The 25,667-nt window shown below is 36.1% G+C and overlaps 1 protein-coding gene across 5 annotated transcripts in view; it reads left to right on the plus strand.

Moving 5' to 3' along the window:
* LOC131670699 (nucleolysin TIAR) overlaps nucleotides 1-25,667 on the plus strand; it is a 199,377-nt gene that overhangs the window by 9,745 nt on the left and 163,965 nt on the right. Inside the window, exon 1 of one of the 5 annotated variants that reach the window (XM_058946519.1) lies at nucleotides 18,812-19,260. The exons of 2 other annotated variants lie outside the window; for them this stretch is intronic. In XM_058946519.1, the coding sequence (XP_058802502.1) occupies nucleotides 19,068-19,260 (193 nt within the window). In that variant the 5' untranslated portion in view covers nucleotides 18,812-19,067. Of the gene's footprint in view, nucleotides 1-18,811; nucleotides 19,261-25,667 lie in introns of those variants that run through there. 2 more of the 5 variants (XM_058946520.1, XM_058946523.1) reach the window with 2 other exon arrangements.

Consider the following 25,667-nt stretch of genomic DNA (forward strand, 5'->3'; position numbering starts at 1 on the left):
GTGTACACAAAGCGAAATTCCTGAAGATCGTAGGCGCGTGACATCAACGTGCTGACCATAATATCGACCGTAGCGAGTAGACGCTCATATGTGCGTTTTCTTTCAGTGCACAACACACGCGAGACCAGCTATTGCCCTGCACACGTGGACGCATAACAAAGATATGACCGCGCGTATGGCCGATAATAACAGAAATACACGTCAGTGGCTTTTTAGTTAATTGGCCTAATGTTGATTTAACAAGGCCAGATAACAGCTGTTGTTTATGCATTAATTTTTTGTCGTGACGTTGACATTCTGATCTTATCGAAATATGGAGCAAGGGGTTGAACTGTATACCCTATTTCACTGGGGAATTTGTTGGATGAATAAATTATATTTCTTGATTGTATAATGACTTGAAATGCGGCTAATTTTTATTCTTATAACGTATCACGTATCTTGGGTCAGAAACCATAGTAGATATATTTCGTAAAAAGTAACATGTTTTCGAAAGGTATAGCTCTTCAAAATTATGTTATTGACGTAGATTCCATTGAAATAGAATTATATTGCTCTTCCATAACGTCTTTTATCAAATCTATTCTTCAAGAAAATTAAGAAAATCCTTTTCTTTAGTCAAATAGTTGGCAACTAAACTCTGATACGTAATTTTACTTCAACTTTATAAATATATCATATGCTAATTAGTAACAGAAATAAGATTAAAATTTAAAAAAATTTATCGTATCTATTAAGATTACAAACAATACTCGTAGTTTTTAATAAATCAAAAATTAAATAACCACTTCAACGTAACATATATTTACACTTATACTTGTCTCAAATCTAAATCCCAGTCAAATTTTAATTAAAGCCCATAAAGTATATTAATGGCCTAAAAGGTAAGAAATGATTGTAAAATCGATGAAATGACAAAGAACGTGCGCTGTCTGTACATACAAGTATCGTCGCGTTCACACTGATACGATGACAAGACAGAGGTAGTACATACATATATACGCAAGGGGGTTAGTCGCACTCTTTATAGGCTGATGGTGGGGAATAGTCAACGCATTAAATTCGTACACGTGTATCTTTTTCCCGGTAGGCGCCGTGCAATCGAGCCACTCGAACCTACGTAGTATTAAGCCTATAGGTATATAGCTCGTAATTAAATGCTCAATCGACGTGTCAGCCATACTAGATTTTCTTTCGACTTCCTTTTTTATGTGATTGTCCTAGTTAATGTTTTGGTAGCGAAGACGATAACTGGGACGATACGTATCCATAATTTTAAATCCTACCATTCAATTATTTCATCAGTGTGGAAGTCAAAGTTATTGGTTTTAACTATTTCGAGGAGTTTTTTTAAAGAAATACATTTGAATACTATTGATGTAAGTCATAAAGATATAGATATATAAGTCAATTTTTTCTAAAAATTAGTTAAATTACATACTATAAAACGTTATACAAACTGAGTAGCGAAGTCAGCAGGAATATCGGCTCAAAGAGTACATTTAAAAGCTGAAATTCACTTGGCAAAGTTCTTTAATGTAAACTTACTTTTAATGACTGTTTGAGTAGAAAATATCTTAGCTGTCTCTCTCAAAGTTCTATAAATTCAATGGGAGGTGTAGTTGGAAGGAATAAAAATGTGAATGAATTTACTAAGTCGCCTTGCACAAGACAAATATTTTTTACTAATAGTAACGATAGTAATAGCCCGGTAATTTCAGTTTTCTTGATGTGGTCAATAATACTGAAATGTTCGAATGAGAACATGGAGATAGAAGATTTACAGCAATACGAGATATTCAAAGAATGAAACGATTCAAGCAGGTCGAGTGCGCGCGCATAGCATAGAAACATTTTTACAAGGCAGAGAGAGAGAGAGAGAGAGAGAAGAGGACTACACGCACACTTTGTCCGAAACAAAACCTTTCTGAAAATAAAAAGAAACAACAGGAACAGTGGCGGAAAACGCGCTCGGGTTTGTTTAAAGTTCTTTGAACCAGTACAGAGGCTCTTCTGTCTCTCTTTTTCTCTCTCTTTCTCTTTCTCTTTTTCTAGCTGACACACAGTGAAATCGAAAAAAGTAAACATGGTAAAATATGCATGTGAGTACAACGACGTAGAACAAAGGAAGATACGACTGAGATAGCAAGAAAGATTCTCTTAGCCAGTGGACAGACAAAATTTGATCGCTCGAGTTCAACTTCCTTCCGGTGTGTCATCGATTCCTCTCCATTTATTTCTTTTTTTTTCGCGACACGGCTTTACACGGCTGACTCGGGGATTTCACGACGACCTCGCCCCCTAAGAAATGTTATTACGTGTCCTATGCTAGCTGGCTCGTCGACGTATATACACGAGTGCGCGCACGCGCCACTTTCAGGCTAAAAGTACACTGCGCTTTCCCTCATTAGATTGTTTACTATGCATATTCTATAAATTTGTGACTATTCCCACAAAATTATTTATTTAAATCTGATATTTATTGATGCAAGTAGTTGACTCAACATGTCAATTTCGCGAAAATTGGAATTTTATGATTGTTGCTAAAAGTATCTAATAATTTTGATATTTATTTCAAATTATTCAAGTATTAGTTTGAAGAAAGCCAATCATAATTCTATGAATTCATTTGAGTGATGTATTTATACTGAATTATGCTTCTTTCGAAAATAAATCTTGTATTTTAATCTAACCTAATCTATGTTTACTCCACTTATCACCAGTGAATAAATAAAATGGTGAGTTACCGCAGGTATGTTTTCTATTAATATTCGAAAACAATTTATGAACAAAACTATGCAATTATAGGCTTGTGAAATATTTCATTTATTATTAAATTGAATCGAATAATCCTAAAATAGGAGCGATATTAAATGAATAATGAATAATTTCAATTCATAAATAATATTAATTACTACGAACTACAAACAGTGCCGAGGTCTTGCGAAACTGAAATTATGACATACAGTCCTTGAATGTAGCATATCAAATTATATACGTGAGTGTGAAAAGTAATTAATAAAATTGAAAATTTAATTCAAGTGTCAAAGACGAAAACCTTGATCAAAACTTTTTAATGAATCGACTTGCCTTAAACATATCTCATCGTAATGTATGTGCGTAGTGTGTCACTTTAGTGGTGGTGAGAGAGAATCTAATACCTAGACGTGTCGCCGAGGTTATTTCTGAGGCTGTTTTATGCGCCAGCAGGCCGCCGTGGCTCGGCCTCAAAATTGGTTTCGGATTAACGGCGCGTGGGCGTGTACATTGCCGCGGCCTGGTAAATCTCGACTCCAAGCGCTCGCGCGCGCACATTGCACCCTCACCGCAAACCTCCCGTCACACTCTCTCCCTCTCTGTCTCTCTTTGTCTCTCTCTCTCTCTCTCTCTCTCTTTCTCTCACTTTCTCTCACTTTCTATACAGATATTTTTTCTGCTTTTTTCTGACTTTTATTGTGAATTTGATTTTGTATTCATATTTTCTGATGCACTTTCAAGCTGCTAGTTTTAATAACTTATTTCACAGTGAAATTAATAATTGCTGTTTTTCGATTGATCTATAAAATACTATAGAGAATAAGTTTAAGTAACGAAGTACAGTTTAATCCTTTGAAGCGCACTTTTTTCTGCATCATCTATCCGTGATATGAGAAAATTGTAAAAGTTTTCGGAGTCACCAATTAGCGAGCAAAAAATTTTAAAAATACTTATATTGTACATTTTCGTATAAATTTTCAGTGTTTTAGTAAAAACTCGTGAAATAAAATTTTACGAGGGTTTACCGTGAAAATTAACAAGATAATATGGTACGAATTAGCCCATCCTGCCTAATTTTCAAATGGAAACATAAACAAAAAATTTCATGCAATTAGGTAGAATGACAGTGGCATAGACGAAGTAATAAAGAATACAAAGAAAGGACAAGAAATAAAGAAACGTTATGAAATAAAAAACTGTAGCAATCACGACGGCGAAGCTGTTTGCCGAGCTTTTGGCGAGAAAAATTTACAAGCCAAAGGGATTTCTCGAGTTGGGCTTGGTGATAAAAACGTGTTGCAAGCTTTTTCTCTCTTCTCTTGCAAGAAATCGTTATTGCACCTATTTATTTGTTCGCAATTGTTGCAACGCGTAAGATATATCGAGAAGGAAAAAAAAGGAAATATTGCATGAATATTGAGAAGATAAATCGCGTTTATTGGATTACTCGTTGTACTGAGTACGGGTACGATTAAAACGACTGTTAGTCGATTGCACTACTTTTTCTTTACGCATGATTGGTCGCTTGAGATATACGCGAAAGGAAAGAGAAAGAGAGCAATCAAATCGTAAAGCTCTCATACTTCAATTAATCAGTTAGCTTCGTATTTCAATGAATAAATTGTTGATACGATTTATTTGAATATATGATCGTAGTTAACTTTAGATTAGATGGCTACGTATTTATTTAGATATATTGAACTACAATCAAAATCTCAAGTGGAATTGTGGCGCAGTTTGTTCTTAATCAACATTTGATTTTTCGTTCACGATTGTAAAATGTATATAATATAAAAATGTACACACTCACGAAAAAAAAAAATAAATAAATGAAAAAATTTTCCAGCTATGCATCGTCGTCGTTTTTTTCGTCACAGACAAAGTGCCGTATATATAGAGAGGTGAGGGGTCCGAAACGAGCTAAGCTCGCCCAGCATAACGACCGATCTCGCCAAGCAGTAGCAGCGCAGCGGCAGCAGCGGCTGTCCCTAGCGACGGTGGCAACTCGTAAAACGGCACTTGGAAATTCGCTGCGACAAGTTAAACTTGATCGTGACGAAGAGCGCGCCTGTGCGCACTTTTCAACCCCTAAGGCAGCTCTCTTGCTGGCTAGTTCTATCATGATATTTTTGCCATATGCTTAGTTATTATATATCTTTATGTTTTAAGTTTTCTTAAGTTCCAGTTTGAGCGAAAGAAAGGTTCTTAAAGAATAATTAGTCTGCGTTAAGTAGTCTTGAAATATTGCCGCTATCGAATATCTTGAAATGCGAATCGAACAAAAACGATTATACGAAAATGACGGCATTTTACGATTCAATTGCGCAAAAGCATGGAAAGCGATATAACGACGTGCATATCGAGATAAGCATGAATAAATTGTCCGATCGTACTAGTATAAAATAAGACAATAAGACTTTTGTGTGCGAAAAAAAGCACAACGGCGACAGCAGCAGCGTATGAAAGGGGGCGCGATAACTGCTTTAATATTTTCGCGCCTCTCTCCGACGTTTTACGTTTGAAGGGGGCGGTCTAAGCGAACTCGTTTTCCAGCTAAAACAATACCACTGGATTTTTATCTCTCCTCGTTTTATCACGAACGCGACGCTCTTTAACTTTTTTTCTTAGCTACCTCTATCTCTTTATTTCTACCGTACTCGCCTACTTTTCGCGACGCAGCAATTTACCTACACACACACGCACACACACTCGCACACTTCTATTTACGAGGGTTTAAGATATGAATATATCTTAAGCTGAAATGAACCATGCAATATGACAGAATTTTGAAAGATTACCAAGTAATCCCCGTCTTTTATCACCCCACCGAGCAACGATTTTAGAGTCATTTTAATGTTTTCATAAAGTATAATGATAATTAGTGATTAAAATTTGGAAATTGTATATAAGTTAAAAAGAAACTTGAAATATTAATAAAATATACTTAAAGTTGTAGCAGTAATTGTTGACGTACAAGAAAAGTTAAGCTCACAATCAGTAAAATATTACGTGGCTCCAGAATAAATGTAACAACTCAAAAGATGACTCGTTGGTACTCGCAACCAAACAAAACCCATTCGCACATCGTGCACATGAGTTATCATCTTCGGGATGGTTGGAGCAGAGCAAAAAGCGCTCTTAAAGGGACGGCTAAAATACTCCTTCCTTTTTAATTTCGATTTATTTTCGTTTTCCTTCCTCTCGTTGCAAAGATCGAAGGAGAGCGAGAGAGAACTCCTAAGACTTGGCTTAGTGCCTCGACGACGACGATGGCGGCGGCGGCGGCGGCGGTGGCAGCAGCGGCGGCGGCAGCAAGATCTGACCCGCTTTTCCTTGGGCGGATAAATCTTAAATTTTGGCATACCACGCGCCCTGTGGGGCTGAAGAACGAGTTGCCGGAAAACCACCGATGACGAAGGACGAAGACGCTTTTCTTACTTGCAAGTTGCGAGTGAACACAACTGCGGCTAAAGGTCAATATCGATCCAAGTAACAGCACCACCCGTGGCGTCGGCTTATGTAAGTTTTTAGCTGAGGCTTTCGCAGCGCAGCTAGAAGCGGAGAGTGAAGTTAATTTGTGGATCATGCTTTTGCTCCGCTTGGCGTGAAAGCGGTAATGAAAGTGCTCTCGGAAATTGTTTTCCAGACGTATATTCCTGCTGCCGCTCCGCTCTCTGCTCTACTCCGCGTTTGCTTGAGCTTTTATTTTTCAATAACTAACAACACTATGCCATTGGCTTCGTTTCTTGACGATAAATATTTTAACAAGTCTGCTTATCCTGACGCTGGCAAACCATGTGGATTTATTTTTTAATTAACGTAACATCAAAATGCTTAAGACTGGAAATCCAAAATATTAAATAATACGAAATCTGGATGCGAATTCAAATGTCATCGTCTCCTGCTCAAACGATATTTTTATGTAAGAATGCTCAAACAACATTTCATACAACAACAATTCACAATGAAAGCGAAGCCTCTCAAGTACGATCTTTTCGAACGGGAAAAATAGAAAAAAGAAAAATACAAGAATATCCAAACGAAAGACTCGCATAAAGGAAAGGAAGTAGAGGATACTTAAAAAATAATGCCAGACGGGACGCGCATCATAACAAAAGAAAGCGAAAGGGGCAAGGTAGATAAGGAAATGTCTGTAACAGAAAAATAAAAACCATTGCGGCTGAGCGTAAAACAAAAGATGGAATCGTCCCGAAGTACCGGCCATCAACCCCGCCAAACGAGATGTAGAAGAAAAAAGGGAAGGGGGTCTTACTACTTAGTCATAGCTACATCTTTTCAAGGCAAGATATATAAACCTAAAGGCAACATGTTTCTTGTCACTCCGACGGTGATGGCAGCCTATTTTTATGCAGTACTATGAGCTTGATACAGCTGTATACTTATACTGTATGAGTACCACCTAATGCATAACTATGATGCATTTGCATCTCACCATTTACCCCGAGTATCATATAGCACAATCTTATAGTGTCAGAGATGGAGGCTTTTCCCGTCATATCGCCGTCGACGCGATTGATTTATACAAACAACGAAATCTTATAGAATTGTCATTCCGTAATACTCGGTGCACGTGTACTAATTTTTTATTGATATATTTTATTCTAATGTGTTTTTTTGTCTTTTCTCAGATTTGTGACAACTTGTAAAATCATTATCACACGATTGCAATAACCATGAGTAATATACCAATATAGATATATTCCAAAAACCTCGCAACGAATGAATGTACAATTGCAATCCAAGTATTTGCTATATACAATACATCTCGTCCTCGTTTGAGATTCTCCAATGAAGCAAATGCTCTCGAATCCTTTTCGAATTAACGAGCCGAGCCAGTACCTAACTTTCTCTCTCTCTCTCTCTCTCTCTCTCTCTTTCTCTGTTCCTCGCCCATTAATGAGAAACGAAAAGCGGCAACTTGTCGCGACAAGGGGGATACCACGTTCCTTAGCCGAGAGGCAAACGAGCAGCCATTCGAACCACGCGTTGCGCGCATATCTTTACGCCGAAGTGGGTGTTTGATTGGACTGCTACTGGCCAGTTTGCCCTTTTCGTAATATTAAGATTGAGAATGCGTCGCCGTTATTGGAGTTGAAAATTTCATACCAAAGTTTTGTGTCAAATTATGTAACATGATTCAGGAGTTTAATTAATCTATAAACGAACACGCAAAACTATTTTTGTAAACAAAAAAACATTTTTTGGCTCAAATGAGGATATAACGCGATATAAGTACTAAAATCGAGAAGCCTGCAAGTGCTTTTGGAATGAGAAACATAATTTCTTATTTGCGACTGTTATAAATACATTCTTTGATAAAATAAACTAGTTTCTCATTTGAAATGAGAGGTTATTTCGTAACTAACAGTTATTAGAAAATCAGCCGTAACAAACGTATACATGGCGATATCTTCCGATAAATTTCTCGTCGTGCTGCTGGCAAAGAAAATACAGCTAGCGTACCTGCAATAAGTACGACACGGGGAAAAACGAGCGAGCTCACAGGGGGTAATAAATACACAAATAAACTTTCCTCGTTAACCTATCGGGCGAGAGCGCGCGTTCACTCCGTGCCTCCGGCGAAGAGAGTGGACCGTTCGTAATGCTAACGGAGAATTCGCCGTGCCACCGTCCCTTGGGCTTTTCTCAATGTGCTATCGCTCTTTTCTTTTTATCGGCAACTCTTTCGTCTCTGGTAAGTCTGCGTTTCTTTAAGCTCCTTCGTTAGTTTTTCTTTCTGTCGAAGCTGAATATTAATTGAGACTAACACTTGCGTTATCGTGGTTTGGCATCAAAACACAATTTTATCTTGCGAATCATCAGTGAATAGATAAGTGTATATATATTCGTTACAATCATGCTTATCTTTAAGAAATTTCCGTCCGTTGATCCATAAATAAATGTACTTGTTTTCCTATAGCCAGCAGTATATGCTAATCATCTTTTAAGCTTAAAAATGCGAGAAGCTTTTCTAAGCTTCTCTCATTTAACGCTCGACATGCGCATCTCATCTGTCTATATACGTATGCTTTCTCTCGCACACATATACACAAAGTCAGATAGACACATACATACACCTGACCGTGAAAGCAAGTTATAACGTTGTGCGCGAATGCTCATCCTCGCGAACGCCCTTCTCTCACGAGATAATCTCAGCAAGTGGCGCACGAGGGAATAAGCGTTCCGTTTATGTGTACGTGTCGCGCGTAGACGGTGAACCTCGTTAAAGCTCCAGCAACTCGCAATAGTTCTTTGCTTTCTCTCTCTCTCTCTCTCTTTCTCTCGCAACGAGACTTAATTTTTTTCGCCTTTTTGATTTTGTCCAACCCTACACAATTTTTAGTATGGCAAAGTGGGCAACTTTGAGAAATTACTGTGTTATATAGATGTAGCCGTTCTGTCTTTTAATAAAATGCTCATGATTATTGTTCAAAAAATTTTCATCTTCGATGAATTTACAAAAATGTTGATAAAGTTCTATGGTTTTCTGGCAGAACCGAATAAATCTGTTTTCGTTATTTCGTAATGTCTAGTTTTTGAAATTTAATTAAATTATATATGAGATGGAAAAATCTTTCTTGAAGTAAAAATCGACAAAAAATTGATAGTAATTAGAAATCTAATAAATAACCTTTTCAAGATAGTTTGAAAATTTTACTCGTATTAAATGAAATTCGAAAATATGTAGATTTAAATCACGAAAATAGATTTATTTGATCGAGTTAAGACACTGAATTTAAAGATAAGTTGAAAGTAATCGACAATTATTGATGAGACAATTTAATTATTTACCAAATTAGTCGTTTATTCAGAAAGATGATAGCCTACGATATACCCCGCTCGTTCCATTTAACTTTGCTTCGCAAATTCTTTTCATTATGCAAATATGATGTTGGTGTTATTCTCTTTTTTTCATTTATGCAACAATGTCCTTGTTCTCTATTGTTTTACCCTTGCCACTTTATTAGGAATGGAGAAAGTTGCTTTCTGTTAACGAAATCAATGAATGAATATTTTTTTCAAATATATTGCATCAAAAAAGGTACACATGGAGAAAAAGAGACAACGCTTTAGGAGAATTGTCCTTTTCGAGAGGAAAGGGGACGCGTACGCGAAAGAGCGATATAGCGAGTTGGCTGTCATCAATCACTTCATTGTCCTTTTTTTCCATTCGAAGATAAAGAATGACTGTGCGATAGGGCTATGATGTATTTATCCGCTGTTTTTCCAAGTCTTTCAACTATTTTTAACGTTTCACTCTCTTTATTACTTGCGCTATTGTTCTCACTATGTGGCACTATTATTTGTTTCGTACGTCTCAAATGAAAATTCTAGTAGTTCAATCGAAATTTAACTTGCCTTTAATAAATAGCAATGTAACTGTAATCATCATAACATCTACTCAATTCAGTAATTGACTTACTTGTACCCCTTTACGCTTTGTCACGTATTAATATAATGGATCATGAGACTGCAACATATGTGTGTGTGTGTAAATATGACTTTGATAAACTCGAAAAAGATTAATCATACGCTACACCTCCGGCAGAAAGAACAATAAAATGTGTTGCTTATGTGTGTGTGTGTGTGTCGCAATCGATACGTGCGGGCGGCGGTGAATCACACGACGAACACAAAAAAAGGTGTCACGCTGAGAAAGGAAAAGCCGCTCAATAAAATAAAAAGCCACCAAAGAAACGAAGCGATCGAATTAAAAAATAGAGGCTAAATGAAAGCTCTCGCGTCGTGAGTTTTGCGTGAAATCGTATTTTACTTTTTATACGTTCTGCCTGAAATAATAAAAGCGGCAGACGTCGTCGTCGTCGGCCTGATCAATATGCTAATATTTTGATGCGCCTCTATTTCGCACTCGCGAAAGAATCAAGTTACCGGTTTACACAAAAGTATACGCTCAACCTCGCTACGAAAGGACGAAAAAAGTTGGAATGATTTTATCGTATTTTAGGGTCTTTGTTCTCTTAGAGAAGAAATAAAGTGGTTTCGCGTCAGGGAATTCATCGGAGAAGTTGACGCGCACTATGCACTTTCAACCATAAATCATTGACTTTTATGTTCTCATAATAGTATACATGATATAGACGTTGAATTTCACTAACAAATCAACAAAATAAAATCAATTTAAGCTTTTCAACGTCAGCTTACTCAGAAAAACAAGCGAACAAGAGCTTTTCACCAAACTAAACAATGCATCGTTAACCATTATCATTGAACTCCTCTCGAAGATATCCGCATATAAATACGCATAATAGTATCCCGTAGCTTTTCCATCCCCTCTTCTCTTTTTCCCATTCAAAAGGGGTTAAAAGGTTTCCCATCGCGTACACGAGAAAGAGCTTCGCACTCGCTCTCGCTATGGCTACGAACGACTCTCTCTCTCTCTCTTTCTCTCTCCCATTATGCGCCGTAAATGCAGATGGGACGACATGGCTCGCCACCATCACCACCGCCGCTGACGCCATTGCCAATACGCTCGGGAAATAGAACAAAAATGTGCGAGGTGCTAAAGAGAATCAAAGAGACTGCGTGTGTATGTGTTTTTTTATTGCCAAACGAATCCAACGGAGAATCCAACGTTTTGCTGATTATTTTCTTGAAATGGAATTTCCTCTTTTTTTCAAATTGAATTGTTTTTCAATATAATGTGCACATTACTTTTAAAGAAAATACTATATGGTAAATATTCACTTGTATGTGATTAAATTAGTTTTTGTTTTGCCACACTTTTAAATCTTAAATATTTTCAAGTCAATTTTGGTTTGATCTACGTATCAAAACGATTGTTTTTTATGGAGCCATTCGATACTATTTCTTTTTGTATAGTAACCAAAGAACAAAAAGAGGAAAAATAACGTAAGTTTTCCAGAAATTCGAGTACTAGTTCGTGTATTCATGATTCCAAATACATCTAAAATAAACATAGACGATTTCTATAAAAGAGAAGAATAATGAAGAGAGAGAGAGAGAGAGAGAGAGAGAGAGACACGCGCACACACACACAGATTAAAGTCATAGGGTTGATAAGTGAATGAGCGTTGATTGAGTGTATTTCACAGCGGGAATCATCTTTTACGTTAAATCTGGAATGAGTCCGCTGTTTCCATGGAATAAAGCCGCCGGATAGATAATTTGATATGCCAGCATCTTTCCCCTTTTCGTCGCTCGTCCTAATGTCTTCGTCTTTCGTTGATTTGCTCCCGACACTTTATTCTTTGGTGTGGCTTAAAAATAGATTACTGAAGAAAGTAAAATTCGTATGTTACAAAAATTTAAACAAGTTGTACTTATGATCTTGTTGTAATGATATGTTACCGTAGTTATTATTGCCGGAAACACATTCACATTACTGGAATTCTTATTGAACATCGAATAATTTCGCAACAAACTATTTTATTTCGATGTACGATCGTCATTATAATATAATCGTCATTATATATAAATATATAATATAAAATGATCAATATATAATCAGTTACTCAATGTCTGCAGAAGGTCAATTATTCCTTTAAACCCTGAGGTTTTACGAGACATACTTTGATACTACTAATCATTTAAATTTTTAAGCTAACACCTGTGAAACTATCGTACAAACAATAAAACAACGCAAAAGTATTTAACTTCCTCACCCAACATATAATCAGCTTCCTTCAGTCAAGCAAATTTTCTCTATGTGTGTGTATGAGAGAGAAAGAGAGAGAGAAAGAAGTCCCGGTTTTACCCTACCCCTTTTCTTTTCCTTCATTGGTAACAAGCGTGAGGAAAAATGTTTGTCGTTTGTCTTTCATTGGCGCTGTTTTTTATCTCGCAGCGGAACTTGAGATTTCCTTAGCCACTCACGGAGAAACACGTTCGTGATTTGTCAAAATTTTTTTCTTCCTACCTTTCTCTTGTAGCTCGTTCTTCCTCACAGCTCGAATTTCAAATTTTCACGAGGACGTGTGCACAGGAGCTCGAGAGGGCGGAGATTGGCTTTCCATTCGTGAGAAATGGTTCAATCTTGGCTTGCGAGTATGAGAGTTCGTTGTGGCTGAAGATGATAATCGTTTTGAATTTATTTTTAATGGTTTGAATTTCAAAAATTCAGTTGTAATGGAACGTCACTTTTTTTAACGAAGTATATAAATAATAAATTTCAATTTCGTAAAAGGAATATATAAACAATTTTTTAAATTGTATTATTAACCTGCATGTAAATAATTCTTCTCTACGCGAATACTTCGCGCGATGCAAGTATGCCGGCGCCTCTCCTGCCGACGGCCAATGACAATAGTAGGATTTCAGCAGTAACGTGACGGCGGCTAACCACGCAGCGAATTCAGATATTGGCAGGGAATTAAATAATTTTCACTATATAGGGTATGAGAGAAAGAGAGAGAGAGAGAGAGACAAGAATTGAAAAGTAATCTCATCGTAAGCGTCGCACAATAAATTATCATACTCGATGTAGCGCCACATATAGTCACTTCGAAGCAGCTCCCCCGCGCGAACGAGTTTAAAGCGAAATACGAGGCCGCGCCGTCACTCACATGCGATCACTTATGCATTCGGCTAACTGAAAATTCCGTGTCGATGAGCAGCTTGGATAATGATGAAATATACGTTAAAAATCCATCCATTCTTTTTCACATAAACTCACCAGTCTCTTCTCTTTTCTCTCCACTACCCTACATTTCATCGATCGTTGCACACACACACGCACACAAATACGTCCTTGGATCACGCACACATGTACACACTCTTTCTTGCTCTTGTTTCTTTGGACGTCACGGAAAATCCAAGGTCGAGGTTACTACTACCCGTGAGAGTGAAAAATGATTAGTCAACGTCACACGCCTCGGCAACTAGCTTGAGATGAAAATCTACAACCTGGCAACTTGATCTTACTTGTTATTTAGATATAGTTGTCGAAACTGTGAATTAATCGACTTCATGCAGTACGCTATTATAAGTTTGTTCCATAAATTATGCAAATTGAAACCGAAACAATTGCTCTATATTTCAGGAAATTCTCTCGAGGATGCAACAGCATCTTAGAAAGTTTTTTTGTTACTGAGTAAACATTGATACTAAATGCTTGTATATTTCTTTTTTTGAATTGTTAGCAAAAAAATTCACACGCAAGCTCACATGTTTCTTCTATATAGATGAACAGACGAATGGGCTCAAAATAAAAATATATGTATGTGTTATTTTTTGAAAATGAATTCGTCATAGAATAACGTCCAGAATATCTCTTCAAAGTATATCGCGCGTCGGATTGGGAGGGTATATAAGCCAACAGCGAACGGCTTGAATTTATTTATTTTTGTACCTCGAGCGTCCTAATGCTTCCCATTCGTTTTTATTACTTTGCCGTCGCCGCGCTCTCGTAGCTCCTTTAGTGGCTTATGCATTTCGTTGTCCTCACTCTCCCTCTGCGTCTCCCTCTCTCTCGCTTTCTGTCTCGAGCTCTGTTTTCTGCTCTTTCTTACTTCCCTTTTTTATGGGAGCATAGCTGTGGCGATGGCTTACAGCTATTCCGAAGAATTCCGTTTTCCCGGAAAAAGGAGGAAGAAGTCGTTGGCCGCTGAAATATTTCAGCTGCTAAAGTAGACGAAATGCTTTTCATGCTAGTCATGTAGTTTCATTTTTTTTTCAACAACTGATGAGTATTGTTTAAAGGAACTAGTTACACATAGAAAGCATAACAATATGTTCAGTACTTTTAGAACACCACGTATAGTATTGGCCAAAGCTATTCATGTACAAAAATCGATGATTGAATTAACATAGTGGCGCGCGCTCGTTAGAAATAGGTGTATAGCTCTTTGCTTTACCATGAGACTTTCTCAAACAGAAATAATAACATAGTGAATAATAGTGTCCTCGTTTCGTTATCAGTCGTGCTGTGTTCAAAATAGTTTAAGTTGATCAATGGAGCTCGTAACGTTTCGTGCTCTATATTCTAGTATCTGAGATCTAGTATTAAAAATGAAAATTGATACAAGTCTTATCTACTCACTAATGACATACCATTTAAAAAACTTTCATACTTTTCCTATCGAATTCCATTTTTATGTAACAGTAAATAAAACGAATCCAGCAGTAGCATATTTATTTATAACTTGAAAAAACTTGTGAAAATGTAAATGTGATTATCATCCCTAACGTATTATTTCCAGAAAATAACCGAACTAGTCCTTCAAAACCTTAAACGCTACATTATTCTACGAATTTACATAAAAAAAATTATATAAGAAGGACCTCGCGTCATGGAGAGTTGTCGGGTGGAAAAGCAGGCCAGGAAGCAAGAGGTTCGAGAGCGATAAAAATAACTTATATTTATCGGCTAGTAAAAAGTACTCGAAGGGATATAGGAATTTAAAACAAGGGGTAGGTGACAATAAGAAGTTTAGGTGAGAGAGGGTGAGAGAAAGAGAGATAAAAGATACAAAAATAATATTAAATAGGGGATTAGGAAAAGGCTAAGTGAGCGAGCTCACAAAACAAGCGTGGAAACGATAAGAACTCTTTTTTTTCTTCCTTGGCTTTTGATAAATGATGTTTGGTGACAGAGAAAAGCGGCAACGAAAGTGCAATAATCAGCTGTATATATATTGAGGCGAATGCTGATACCATTGTTTCCACGTACTACTGTTTTGTTCATTTCATCAATTTTTTAATTACACTAACTTCAACAGAATGATACACGTTGTACTTTGTTAATTAAATTGTAATCTTTCACTTATATTAATAAAATATTTTTTAATTTTTCCTTAAATTATGCATTATGAAGAAAAAAAGCTTTATTCTTGAAAAATAAAACCCGTTTGCTCGTCATATGTAATTAAAATAATTTAACAGTACTCGTGAAGTGCTCTATTCTTTGAAAATGCCAAACTAGTTCGAAAAAAATACATTAACATATCCAGTATAATAAGCAAACTAAGTACACTGTAAAAGCAAACTTTTACAAAAAACAATTAAGCTACGCGAAAGGAGTTTGCAACTTTTTTGTTAATCCTCGAACAAATTGAAAACATCTTTAATAACAGGTTTTTCACTAGCAAGTCCATGAAACATCTGAAAAACTTAACAATCGTCTATGTTGCTCTTAAATTCCTCTCAACAATCTTCTTTTATTTTTATTCCTTGCTCTCCAATAAGCAAGGAAGAGAGGACGAGCAAGCGTGGGCTGGATAATTCCAAGGATCTGCAGGCTTCTTTCCTTTTTTGTATTCGGGAACTTTAGTTTGGCGCGCGAAGTTTAAACGACGCAACTTCTTTTTCCCGTAAACTGCTGTAAGTTCAATCGCGAAAATGGAAGAAGAAAAAAAAGTAAAGAGATCGCGTCGATAAAATGCAAAATCTTTTTTTCGTCCTATCCTAAGGGAAAATGAAGCGTGGATTAGAAACAAGTGTATTCTGTCGCTAAGGCATAAAAGAAAATGCGCGACTTCAAGGACACGAGCTTGCGAAAGTTTCGACGCGCGTACAAGCTCTTCCATCGGGTAGTGTGTGAAAGCTAACAGTTTCTCTGTACATCTCTGATCGCTCGAATTCCCCTGCGCTTTTTCTTCTCTCCGTGTTGCAAACTGAAGTGTCACTGAAAACTCGAGTACTGCTCGAATTTTCAGCGACGAAAGTACACGTATCTCGATATATCTTTTTAATCTTCTACTATTCGTTCTATTCCTAATTACATTTCAATCAATTCTCTTAGAACAATTGTCTCTTCAAACTTCGTGCTGCTACTGCATTATTTTACTGTAAGATAAATGTAATATCATTCTTCATTTTCTCGTCAAATAGTGACTTAAGCAATCTCATTCTGAAATTAGTTGGTAAAAATAAGACTTGAAATTGTTCCACATCTAAATCATTTAAATCAAATTAAATTAATTCGCTAGAAGTTTAATAGCGCGTATTTATATAATCAACTTCGTAAAACAAGTACCTTCATTTAGCACCGTTTCGCTAATTTTGTATTCATGGTGCTAAAAGGTATCAAAAGATTCGTGATATTAAGGTGCATCCACTACTTTCCTGCTTATGACACTGATCAAATCACCTGGAAACTCTGACATCGAAGACAAAATCGAAGACATATTTTTGCTTTTTTGTTCGGACTGTAATAAAAAACTAAAAGTGATAAGGTTTAAGTCTCAATCTGAGCTTCAATTCATAATTTTTCTTGAAAAATACACCGAAGATTATATCTCGGTTTATTTTCTGCTGAAAGTTTTTAACCCTGGAAATACTTTCAAATTATTCATTTTTCAATTATACATATCTTAATTCTGTCTTTTCGTTCACTTTATATTTTGCTATAATTTTCAAAATTTACAAGTCTAAATTTAGGTTAGAAAAGAAATCTAGATATGGTTTTCGATGTATTTTTCGGCGTGAATTCTGAGTTTGAACCTCAATAAGGATTAAAACCTTTCGTTTTTCATAAAATTTCAAACAAGCGTACAGCTTTTTATTTGTCAAATTTTGTATTTTCATAAAAAACGATGTCATGAAGCTATGCAATGATAGGCCAATTTTTTTTGTTTTTGATTTCTCACAAAACAATAATATTAAAAAATTGAATATATATCCGTAGATTCAAAATTTTTCAAAATGAATCCGAATTAAAGTATTTTTTTCATGAAATTTAATATATATGTAATTAATTGTCAACTAAATGCCTGGTACTAACAAAAAAATCACCTTAAAGTACGCATTTATTGTTTGATTAATATATAAGTATAATTACACACTTATATCTATTATTATCCAATAGAGTACATTTACAAATAAACTCAATTCATTAAAAAATTGCGAATAACAGAGATAAAATTCAATTGTCGTCGATATATGACAAGTTAGTACAATAATGCGCTTTAATACCAACTGAGTAAAGCGCGCGTTGATCGTCCACACACCACGTTGTATTATATCGATCTATGTACCGTCGTCACACGTCGGTCAGGTCATGAGTAAACATTTGAGTCTTGCACTACATACAATAACACGTATACCTATACACACTCGATGTTGAAAAAAATAGATACCAGGCCAAGCTCTCCAACACACACCGCGGCATAGTTATATGAGTATTTCACTGCGATTTTCTTTTTTGTTTTTAGGCTCGCGTATCGTCGAATAAATTTTTAGTTAAACATGAATATTTTAATGATTTTAATAATGCAGTACGAGCACGCGCCAGCGATTTATGTGAAAAAAAACCTTGGTTTCGTATATATGGCAATGTTGGTTTGTAATCTTATCGAAACGTACGTGCAGTTTTGTAAAAGATTTGAGAGAATATATATTTAACGATGCGTTGCGTTAAATAGAAAATTATGATTATAAATTTGTATGAGCTCTTGAAAATGATAACAATTGTTTTGTGTTGATCGGTTCATGTTTAATGAATTAAGCAGAGATGTCTTTATATTTATCCTGCACCAATCGACCAATCGATTAAAAAATATTTTTTCCAACCACACCTACACCATCCTCGGAGGAAAAAACAATACGCATACGTTGACCTTGTTCGACAATGTAATAAGCTTGACTCATATATATATATATATATATATATATATATATATATATATATATACACACATACACACACAGTGTACAACAAACAATATCAGCCGTAGTGGCCAGCCCACATTTATCTCTGGCGCCCGTTCGCTCGTGACACTTCCGGCCTAGACTTCCGGCTGTTGCTGTTGCTACTGTTCGCCATACCCACTACTACTCCACGCATTATCGATGAAAAAAAAAAAACATAAAACAAGCAACGAGGAGGAGCAGCGAGACTGTTACCGATTAGTTTGCAATGTGAAGCCGATCGCATCAGGAGTGCCGGTTTCTGAGTTTAAGCATTTCAAATAAAAACTCTGTTTTATGCTCTCGAGGAACGTTAGTGTGTGTGCAAGAGCGAAGTTTGATTGCATGCGATAATACGTTCGCGAATCGTAAATGCGAGTTTTAATTGAAAATGGCTTTGATTGAGTGCTTGATGGAGGTGCATTAGCGTTGGATATCATCGTCTTGATACCGACAGTTCCCTTTTTTCTTTTAATTGGGAAGTTCTACTCCAACGTTCCGAACGTTGACATTTTGCTAGTAAATTTGTACTAAAAACGTATTCCTTTTTTGTTTTTGGTGACAAGTGTAATTGTACGAGTGATAGTGAATAAAGAAAAAACCCGAACCCCATTGCTTATGAAAACAAAGACAGCCGGTTATTTCATATACTCTAGTGTCATCGGTTGTTTGTTGTGGGAAAGATGAGCGCGTTGCTCGGCAGGAATAAATTAAAAATGGGCAGCGCAGGCAGGTATTACGGTGGCTATCTCATCTATGACGTAGCTAATTCATGCTTAGCTGCTTTACATGCCAAGACGACCACGACAACAACAACGGCGTCAGGTATCACGCGACCAGTACGTTCAACGTCACCTATCCACGTGCAAAATCCTCGTGAGTTCTTTCACCCTTCTGTATACTTTTTTTTCTTTCGTCTCGTTTGATGAGAGTCAGGCCTGTATATCAACTAAGATGTAAACATGTTTGAATACTCACATACTCACACCCATTTGATACTAGTTTGATTTCTTTGCCGCAGCTTCAGCGACATGTATTTATTCTTTGTATTTGAGTTTCTTATGAGATTTTTTTTAACAAAAATTGATTATTGATGTCGGTCTGTTAACTCGAGCTGATTAAATCGTTTTTTCTAAATTCTTCCAACAAAATAATTCGATTGTATCTCTAAAGTTTTAGTTATTTTCTATTATTATCTTTTTTGAAGTGTCTACTCTAATTTGCTTAAGCTTTCAATCTTCTCTGATTCAATCAGCAAAAATAATCTATAATTCTATCAGCTTCTTTTCTAAGGATCAGCTTACACTGCGTGAATAACGGGATATAATCGTGTTAACCATTGCTTATAATATTCACACATTAGAATCCTACTACGTAAATGCTTTTGAAATAAAGCAAATATCATTTTAAAGTAGTTCATCAAAGCAATACAGTAACTTTTGATTAATGACAATCATGCATTAACTTTTGTGAATAATACACGGTTGACCGTGCTCCAGCACCCGAAGGGAGAAGACAAAGTGCACGATCCATCGACTTGCTTTTGCAGGTATGCTTGCGCGAAACCAATCGATCCTTGCAAACCTTCTGAGTGAGTGAGAGAGAGAGAGAGAGAGAGAGAGAGAGCAAAAGAAACTTTACCGACGTTTCAATTGACCTTGAGCGATGTTCACTTTAGTGCCCTGCTCCTCAACGGTGATTGATAAGTGGTCGGAGCCTGCACCGCGCAAAGCTCGCCTCCTCTTCTTCCTTGAAAATTTAAATTTTATCGTTCGATTTTTATACTTTGACATCTGGCTCTTTATAGCTTTTGAACGATCGCTCGAATGTTTCATTCATTTTTCACTTTTCTACTGTGGGGATTTTATTTTTTTTTTTCCTAACGTGACGGGTTGACTTTTACCAGCGTTACGCTGATGATTTATTGAAATAAAGAATATAATTTATTTTAAAATAGAATAATTTCTATACAAATAATGTGTTTATTACGATAAAAATATAAAATTTGTATTAAGTGTCTAGATTAAAATAATTGCAAATTAAACATAGCAAGTTGACTACCATTTTCCGGTAAAAGCGACGCCCATGCATTAGAAGAAAACTGTTATATTATATTATACGTGTATCTTTGTTGATAATTCATGAAATAAAAACCAATCGGACAAACTAAGAGCTTCAGTCATATCATGTAAACGCAAATTCTCAGAGGAAGAAAAAAATAGTTTAAGAAGGTGCAAAGCTTCCAGAGCGCGCTCTTTATCGAGGCTGCGTAAAAGGATATATACATATATTATCTTAGAGGCCTCGGGACACGCGCGATAACGCCAAGCACGTAGCAAAGCCTAATGCCTAACACGCCCAACGACTAATGCATGCTCACTACTCGGACACTCCGTTGCATAATGGTAATTCGGTTTCAAGCTGCTGCTTTTTCGCCAGTGGAATATAGTTCGAAATATGAATTACAAAGGACGTTAATTTGTACGAGATGATAATCTGAAATCATTAATATTGTTATGGTTGTTTGTTTTTTATGACTTGCAAGTTAAATTATATGAATGCACTGATGTAGATAGCTTAATTTAATTAGAAATATGTCAAATTCATTATGACGTAATCTATAGAGAAAAGGTGTCGTGGTGGAACATATTTGTTATTAACGGTCATAAAAAAGGCTCCATGAAATACATCCCCTCGATAATATAAACAAAGAGAGAATAATGAACGACAGATTTTTCTCGGATACATGTGTATATACCAATACTATCAGAATCTCGCTTTTATCTTAATTAAAAGCTACTGCCCAAGCGGCGAAAGAGACTTTATCGCGCGCATGCGACAGCGGAACAATAACATGTTAATTTGCCATACAGTAGCTTATTAAATTTATTTGCGAACTAACGAACTTAATTTACACATATCAAAATCTATTCCATATGTTTGTAATTCAAATAGCATAATATTCTCGAGAAAAAAAGTCAAGTGAAACATCATTTATTAAAGGGCTATTCGTTCTTTTACTTCCTGCCAACCCAGAAAAAAGAACAACAACAACGACCATTGTTTTATTAGTGAGGGTACATTTTCATTGTGAGTTGCTTTTAATGGAATAGAGGAAAAGAGAGTTGCGAAGGAAACAACGACACATGTATCTGCGCGTGTGCATTCAATTTGTTTGGGGAGTGTGCACTTTATGCCGTTTACGAGAGGACGCGTCATTCGAATGCAAGACTGTTGCGCACGTATTTTGTTTTTTTTTTGCCCTCTAGCTTGTCTTTTTCTAATCTCGCTTTGATGCCACGTGTATACGCGTGACTCAATATCAAGCGCACGAGAAACGTTTCGCTTTGATGAAAACTTTTTTTTGCTATAGTTCAATTCATGTCGCAAGTTTTTTTCCCTTGTCCGTAGCCATGCGGTATATTTTCTGTTTTTTCAATAGAAATGAATAACACAAGAAACTTAATTGTTTTGAAATATAAGCAATTTCACGAAAAAAGTACGTTGAATTGACACATTTTGACGAATTTTCATATCGAGTGCGTGTTATACGATGTTATACGATGCTATTATTTTATGCGTCTAATTAAGTACATGTTTATAACACGATTTTTTTACCTTAGTTTTAGTTTATTTCTATACTCGTGATTCCGACTGTGAAACTACAATCTAACACGTTAAATATAATTTACGTGTGTTTCTCTGGAGCTCTGGTTTGGTAAGGGTTGGAATTTCAAGTGCTGTTCATAGTACGCTTGAGTTAATAAGAATCTATAGGCTTGCAAAATTTCTTACTGATAATTAACGTCATAGACTTGGTGTAGTGCGGAGCATAGATTCCATTAACCCAACAAAGTTCATATATACACGTTCGAAAATTTCAGCTCTAAAAGCACGAAAGCTTTTCGTTCGTTCGTTCGTTCGTTCCTTCCTTCCTTCCTTCCCTTTCATTCTCTCACTTTCACTCTCTCACGGCTGCTTCCTCTTTCACACGTTTTCTAAGCTTGACTATTCCTACACATACATACACAACCGCTTAATTACCTGAGCCACGGAGGTCTCAATTATTAATCTGTGCGTATTACGTTTTTCGTGCCTCGTTAATGCAGAGAAAACGCGTCACCGAGAGGAAATGAGATTTTGCCTGTTAAGGAAATGGCCGGTTCTCTCCTCTATTGCTTTCTTTTAGCTCATCTTCACCAGTAGTTCCAAGCGATCTAGTAATGTAGATATAACTAATGCTAATAGTCATTGTTATTTCGTGGTTGCTAGTGGTGATGTTAATTGTTCAAATGAATATTTGATGGAGAAAAAAGGGAATTATTACTCGTTTACAGTAGGTATATAGAGTTAAGAACTTTCAAAATTAAAAGGCTTGGCAGTTCACGCTCTATTGGTTGTGCTGCGTGTAAAGCGTTGAAAAATTGAAATTTTACTAAAAAATTGAAGTAGAAGGTTGTACGCTCACGTTAATATCGATTTTACTTTGCCTTTGTTCTTGAACCTAAAAGCTCTCTATATTTAAAGGTTTAGTATGATACTGAAAAGTGGCTTTTTGCTTTTGTTTAGCTTATATTTGATTATCGTTTTAATGGCTACTTGTTACATTATGTAGCGATTAGTAATATTTAATAGATATTACAGCATATTTGTATTGAAAAATGTTCAGTTATTTGATATATTTAATTAAATCGACAACGTAATTTAATATAACAACTCATATCTGCAAAAACTTTTTACTGATGCATTTATCTAATTAGGAGGTTGGAATTTCATGATAATGAGCGTCGACATCACACATTCATAATTTCTGTCTGAGCAACTAACAATTAAAACTAAAAACGTATAGTATCATAATATAGCTTTCAACGTTAATTAAATTATACTGCTGGATAAGTAGATATGAAACGAGATTTCACCTGCTACTGTCAAATTTATAGATTGAACTAATATTCATATGTAATTTCATATGGCTTATCACATCGCAGCTGTTCGCTTGTCAAATTGCGATTTCTAATTATTACTAAAATACATCTATCAGGCATTAATTTTAACAGAGCTAATCGTATTAGTATCAATAATTATCGAACATAATGAAGCCAAATCTCGATTACAAAATAATTTAGTGATATTTACGTTTTCACATCCAGGTGTTCTCTACTCCGAATATTTTTATTTATTCACTTCAGAGGTTCGTTTCGTTTGGAAAAGGGTAGAAATAAAAAAAGAACGAGAGAAGAAGAAAACGGCCTCGGCCTTAATGAAACTTAAGACAACGCTAGTTCATGAGAAATGTGGCGGTTATCTGTATCACGCGAGGCCGAAAGTTTACCATTCGTTAACGTTGCCGCTCGCCGGGTGAAAGATATCTTTAGGTCTTTCGTTTTTCTTTCTTCTTCCGTTCTTTTATACCAACCGTGTCTTTTGAATCTACTTTTTTGCCTTTTTAAGCTGACAGCTCGACCGAAAGCTGTTTACAAAGGTAATTAGATTTTGTTTCGTGCGGAAACGAATGCTCATGATGAAAAAAATTTTTAATGAATTCAGTATTTTGAAGATTATCACTGGAAGACTGATATACCATTTTATGGCAGAGAGATGAGAGCAAGCTGTGAGAACTTGAGAACATAATCTTACGTTTATGTGGTTATAAAGCGAGCGAAATTCCTTTGAGCCCAAAAGCCCACAATCGATTTTAGAGTATACCGACTTTAAAATTCTTTATTTTACAAAACTTTACTACCAAGCAATGTTCATATTTTTTACAATTTACAGACTTTTTCATTCTGTATTTCGGGATTCTCAAATCGATTTATATTCAACTGTGTATCGAGATAGGTAAAAAAAAAGCAATAAATGCAAACGTTTTTTTTTTATCGTACAAACGTTTACGCGCGGCGATAAAAAAATTTTTAACGGCCAAAAATGACCGCGTGCCAGTTTTCTAACTGCCCGGTTTTACACTTTCAGATCACAATCTATTCCTCCTTTCGTTCTTAAAACATTAGCGTTGTTGCCGCTAAACCTCTTGCATTATGAATGATACTATAGAATATTACACTGCTTGCATATTACATTGGACAAAAAATTTTATGCAATTCTTATAATCCAGGTAGCAATGTAAATAAGAGCTGAAATACTTGTGCGCCGTTATGAAAATCTAATAATTAACCGTCTGACCTGTATGCCGCTTTTATCTTGAATCGGCCTTATGAATATGTCTATGATATTGCTTTCAATCTTCATGTTGTTATAATTGAAAATTATTTTTGGTAACTTTGTTCACACGTCTGACCCAATATTACTTTCATCCACTTGACTTTACAAATTTTATAAGAAGTTCTGTTAAAAGCTATAATTTAGTATTGTAAGTCTAGACATGCTTCATTCGAGAATAATGAACGTAAAAGGATCAAAATTCAGAGCACAATGAACAGTCAACTTCGTAAGACGTCACAACATGAAAATTATTGTATTACATCATTATATACGCTTCTTTGTGTAAAAAATAAATGAACTTTTCAATTTCTCACAATGATTAGTTCCAGTCGAAAAAATCGTAAATCACACACGTACACATACACACACAGAAAGACAGCAACTGACAAACAATTCCATCAAAATGCTGAACAATTGATAATTTGAAAGAGAGCAAGAGAGCGAAATCCTCGCGATCTAAATGTCTGTTTCCTACTTACGACTAGTGTGCACGTACAATACACTTGGCGTGCGAGGATTGTACAAGCGAGGCATGTGCGCGAGCAAACACATAAGCCGCTCTATATTTGTGTTTCATTCGTGAGGCGGTGCAGGCGAGTGAAGATCCAAGAAAATTGTTTCGCCGCTGTCACGCGCGCTCGCGCTAGATGGATTTCCACGCGAGTGAGCGAGCGAGAATCTTTTCTTATTTGGCGATCAATCGAGTTTGCGTAACAGCCACCGTCGTCGCCTGCATTGTTAGCCTGAGTTTGCGCTCGGCGATTGCTTTTGCACTTTCACCGACGCGCCTCTATGTTTTGGCGCGTCAAGATACAAGCCAGAGAGAGAAAGATCTTACAGCTTTTTGGGGAAAGAAGAGCTTGCATTATTTAGAGAGGGTCATTTATTCGGCGAGCGGGATTTTGTCTTAGAGTTTTGCTTCGGATAAGGAGTTTGATCATCAAGAATTTTTTATTTAGCTAATACAATTACACATCGAAGAGTTTTAGCCATGCAGCTAAGAAGAATAAGATCCGAAATTCGATAAAACCTGCTCCTCGTAAGCGATCGGCTATAAGCAAAGC

This window comes from Phymastichus coffea, unplaced genomic scaffold, assembly GCF_024137745.1.
Source record: "Phymastichus coffea isolate CEN01 unplaced genomic scaffold, Cenicafe_Pcof_1.1 PCOF00114, whole genome shotgun sequence".
Taxonomy (NCBI): domain Eukaryota; kingdom Metazoa; phylum Arthropoda; class Insecta; order Hymenoptera; family Eulophidae; genus Phymastichus; species Phymastichus coffea.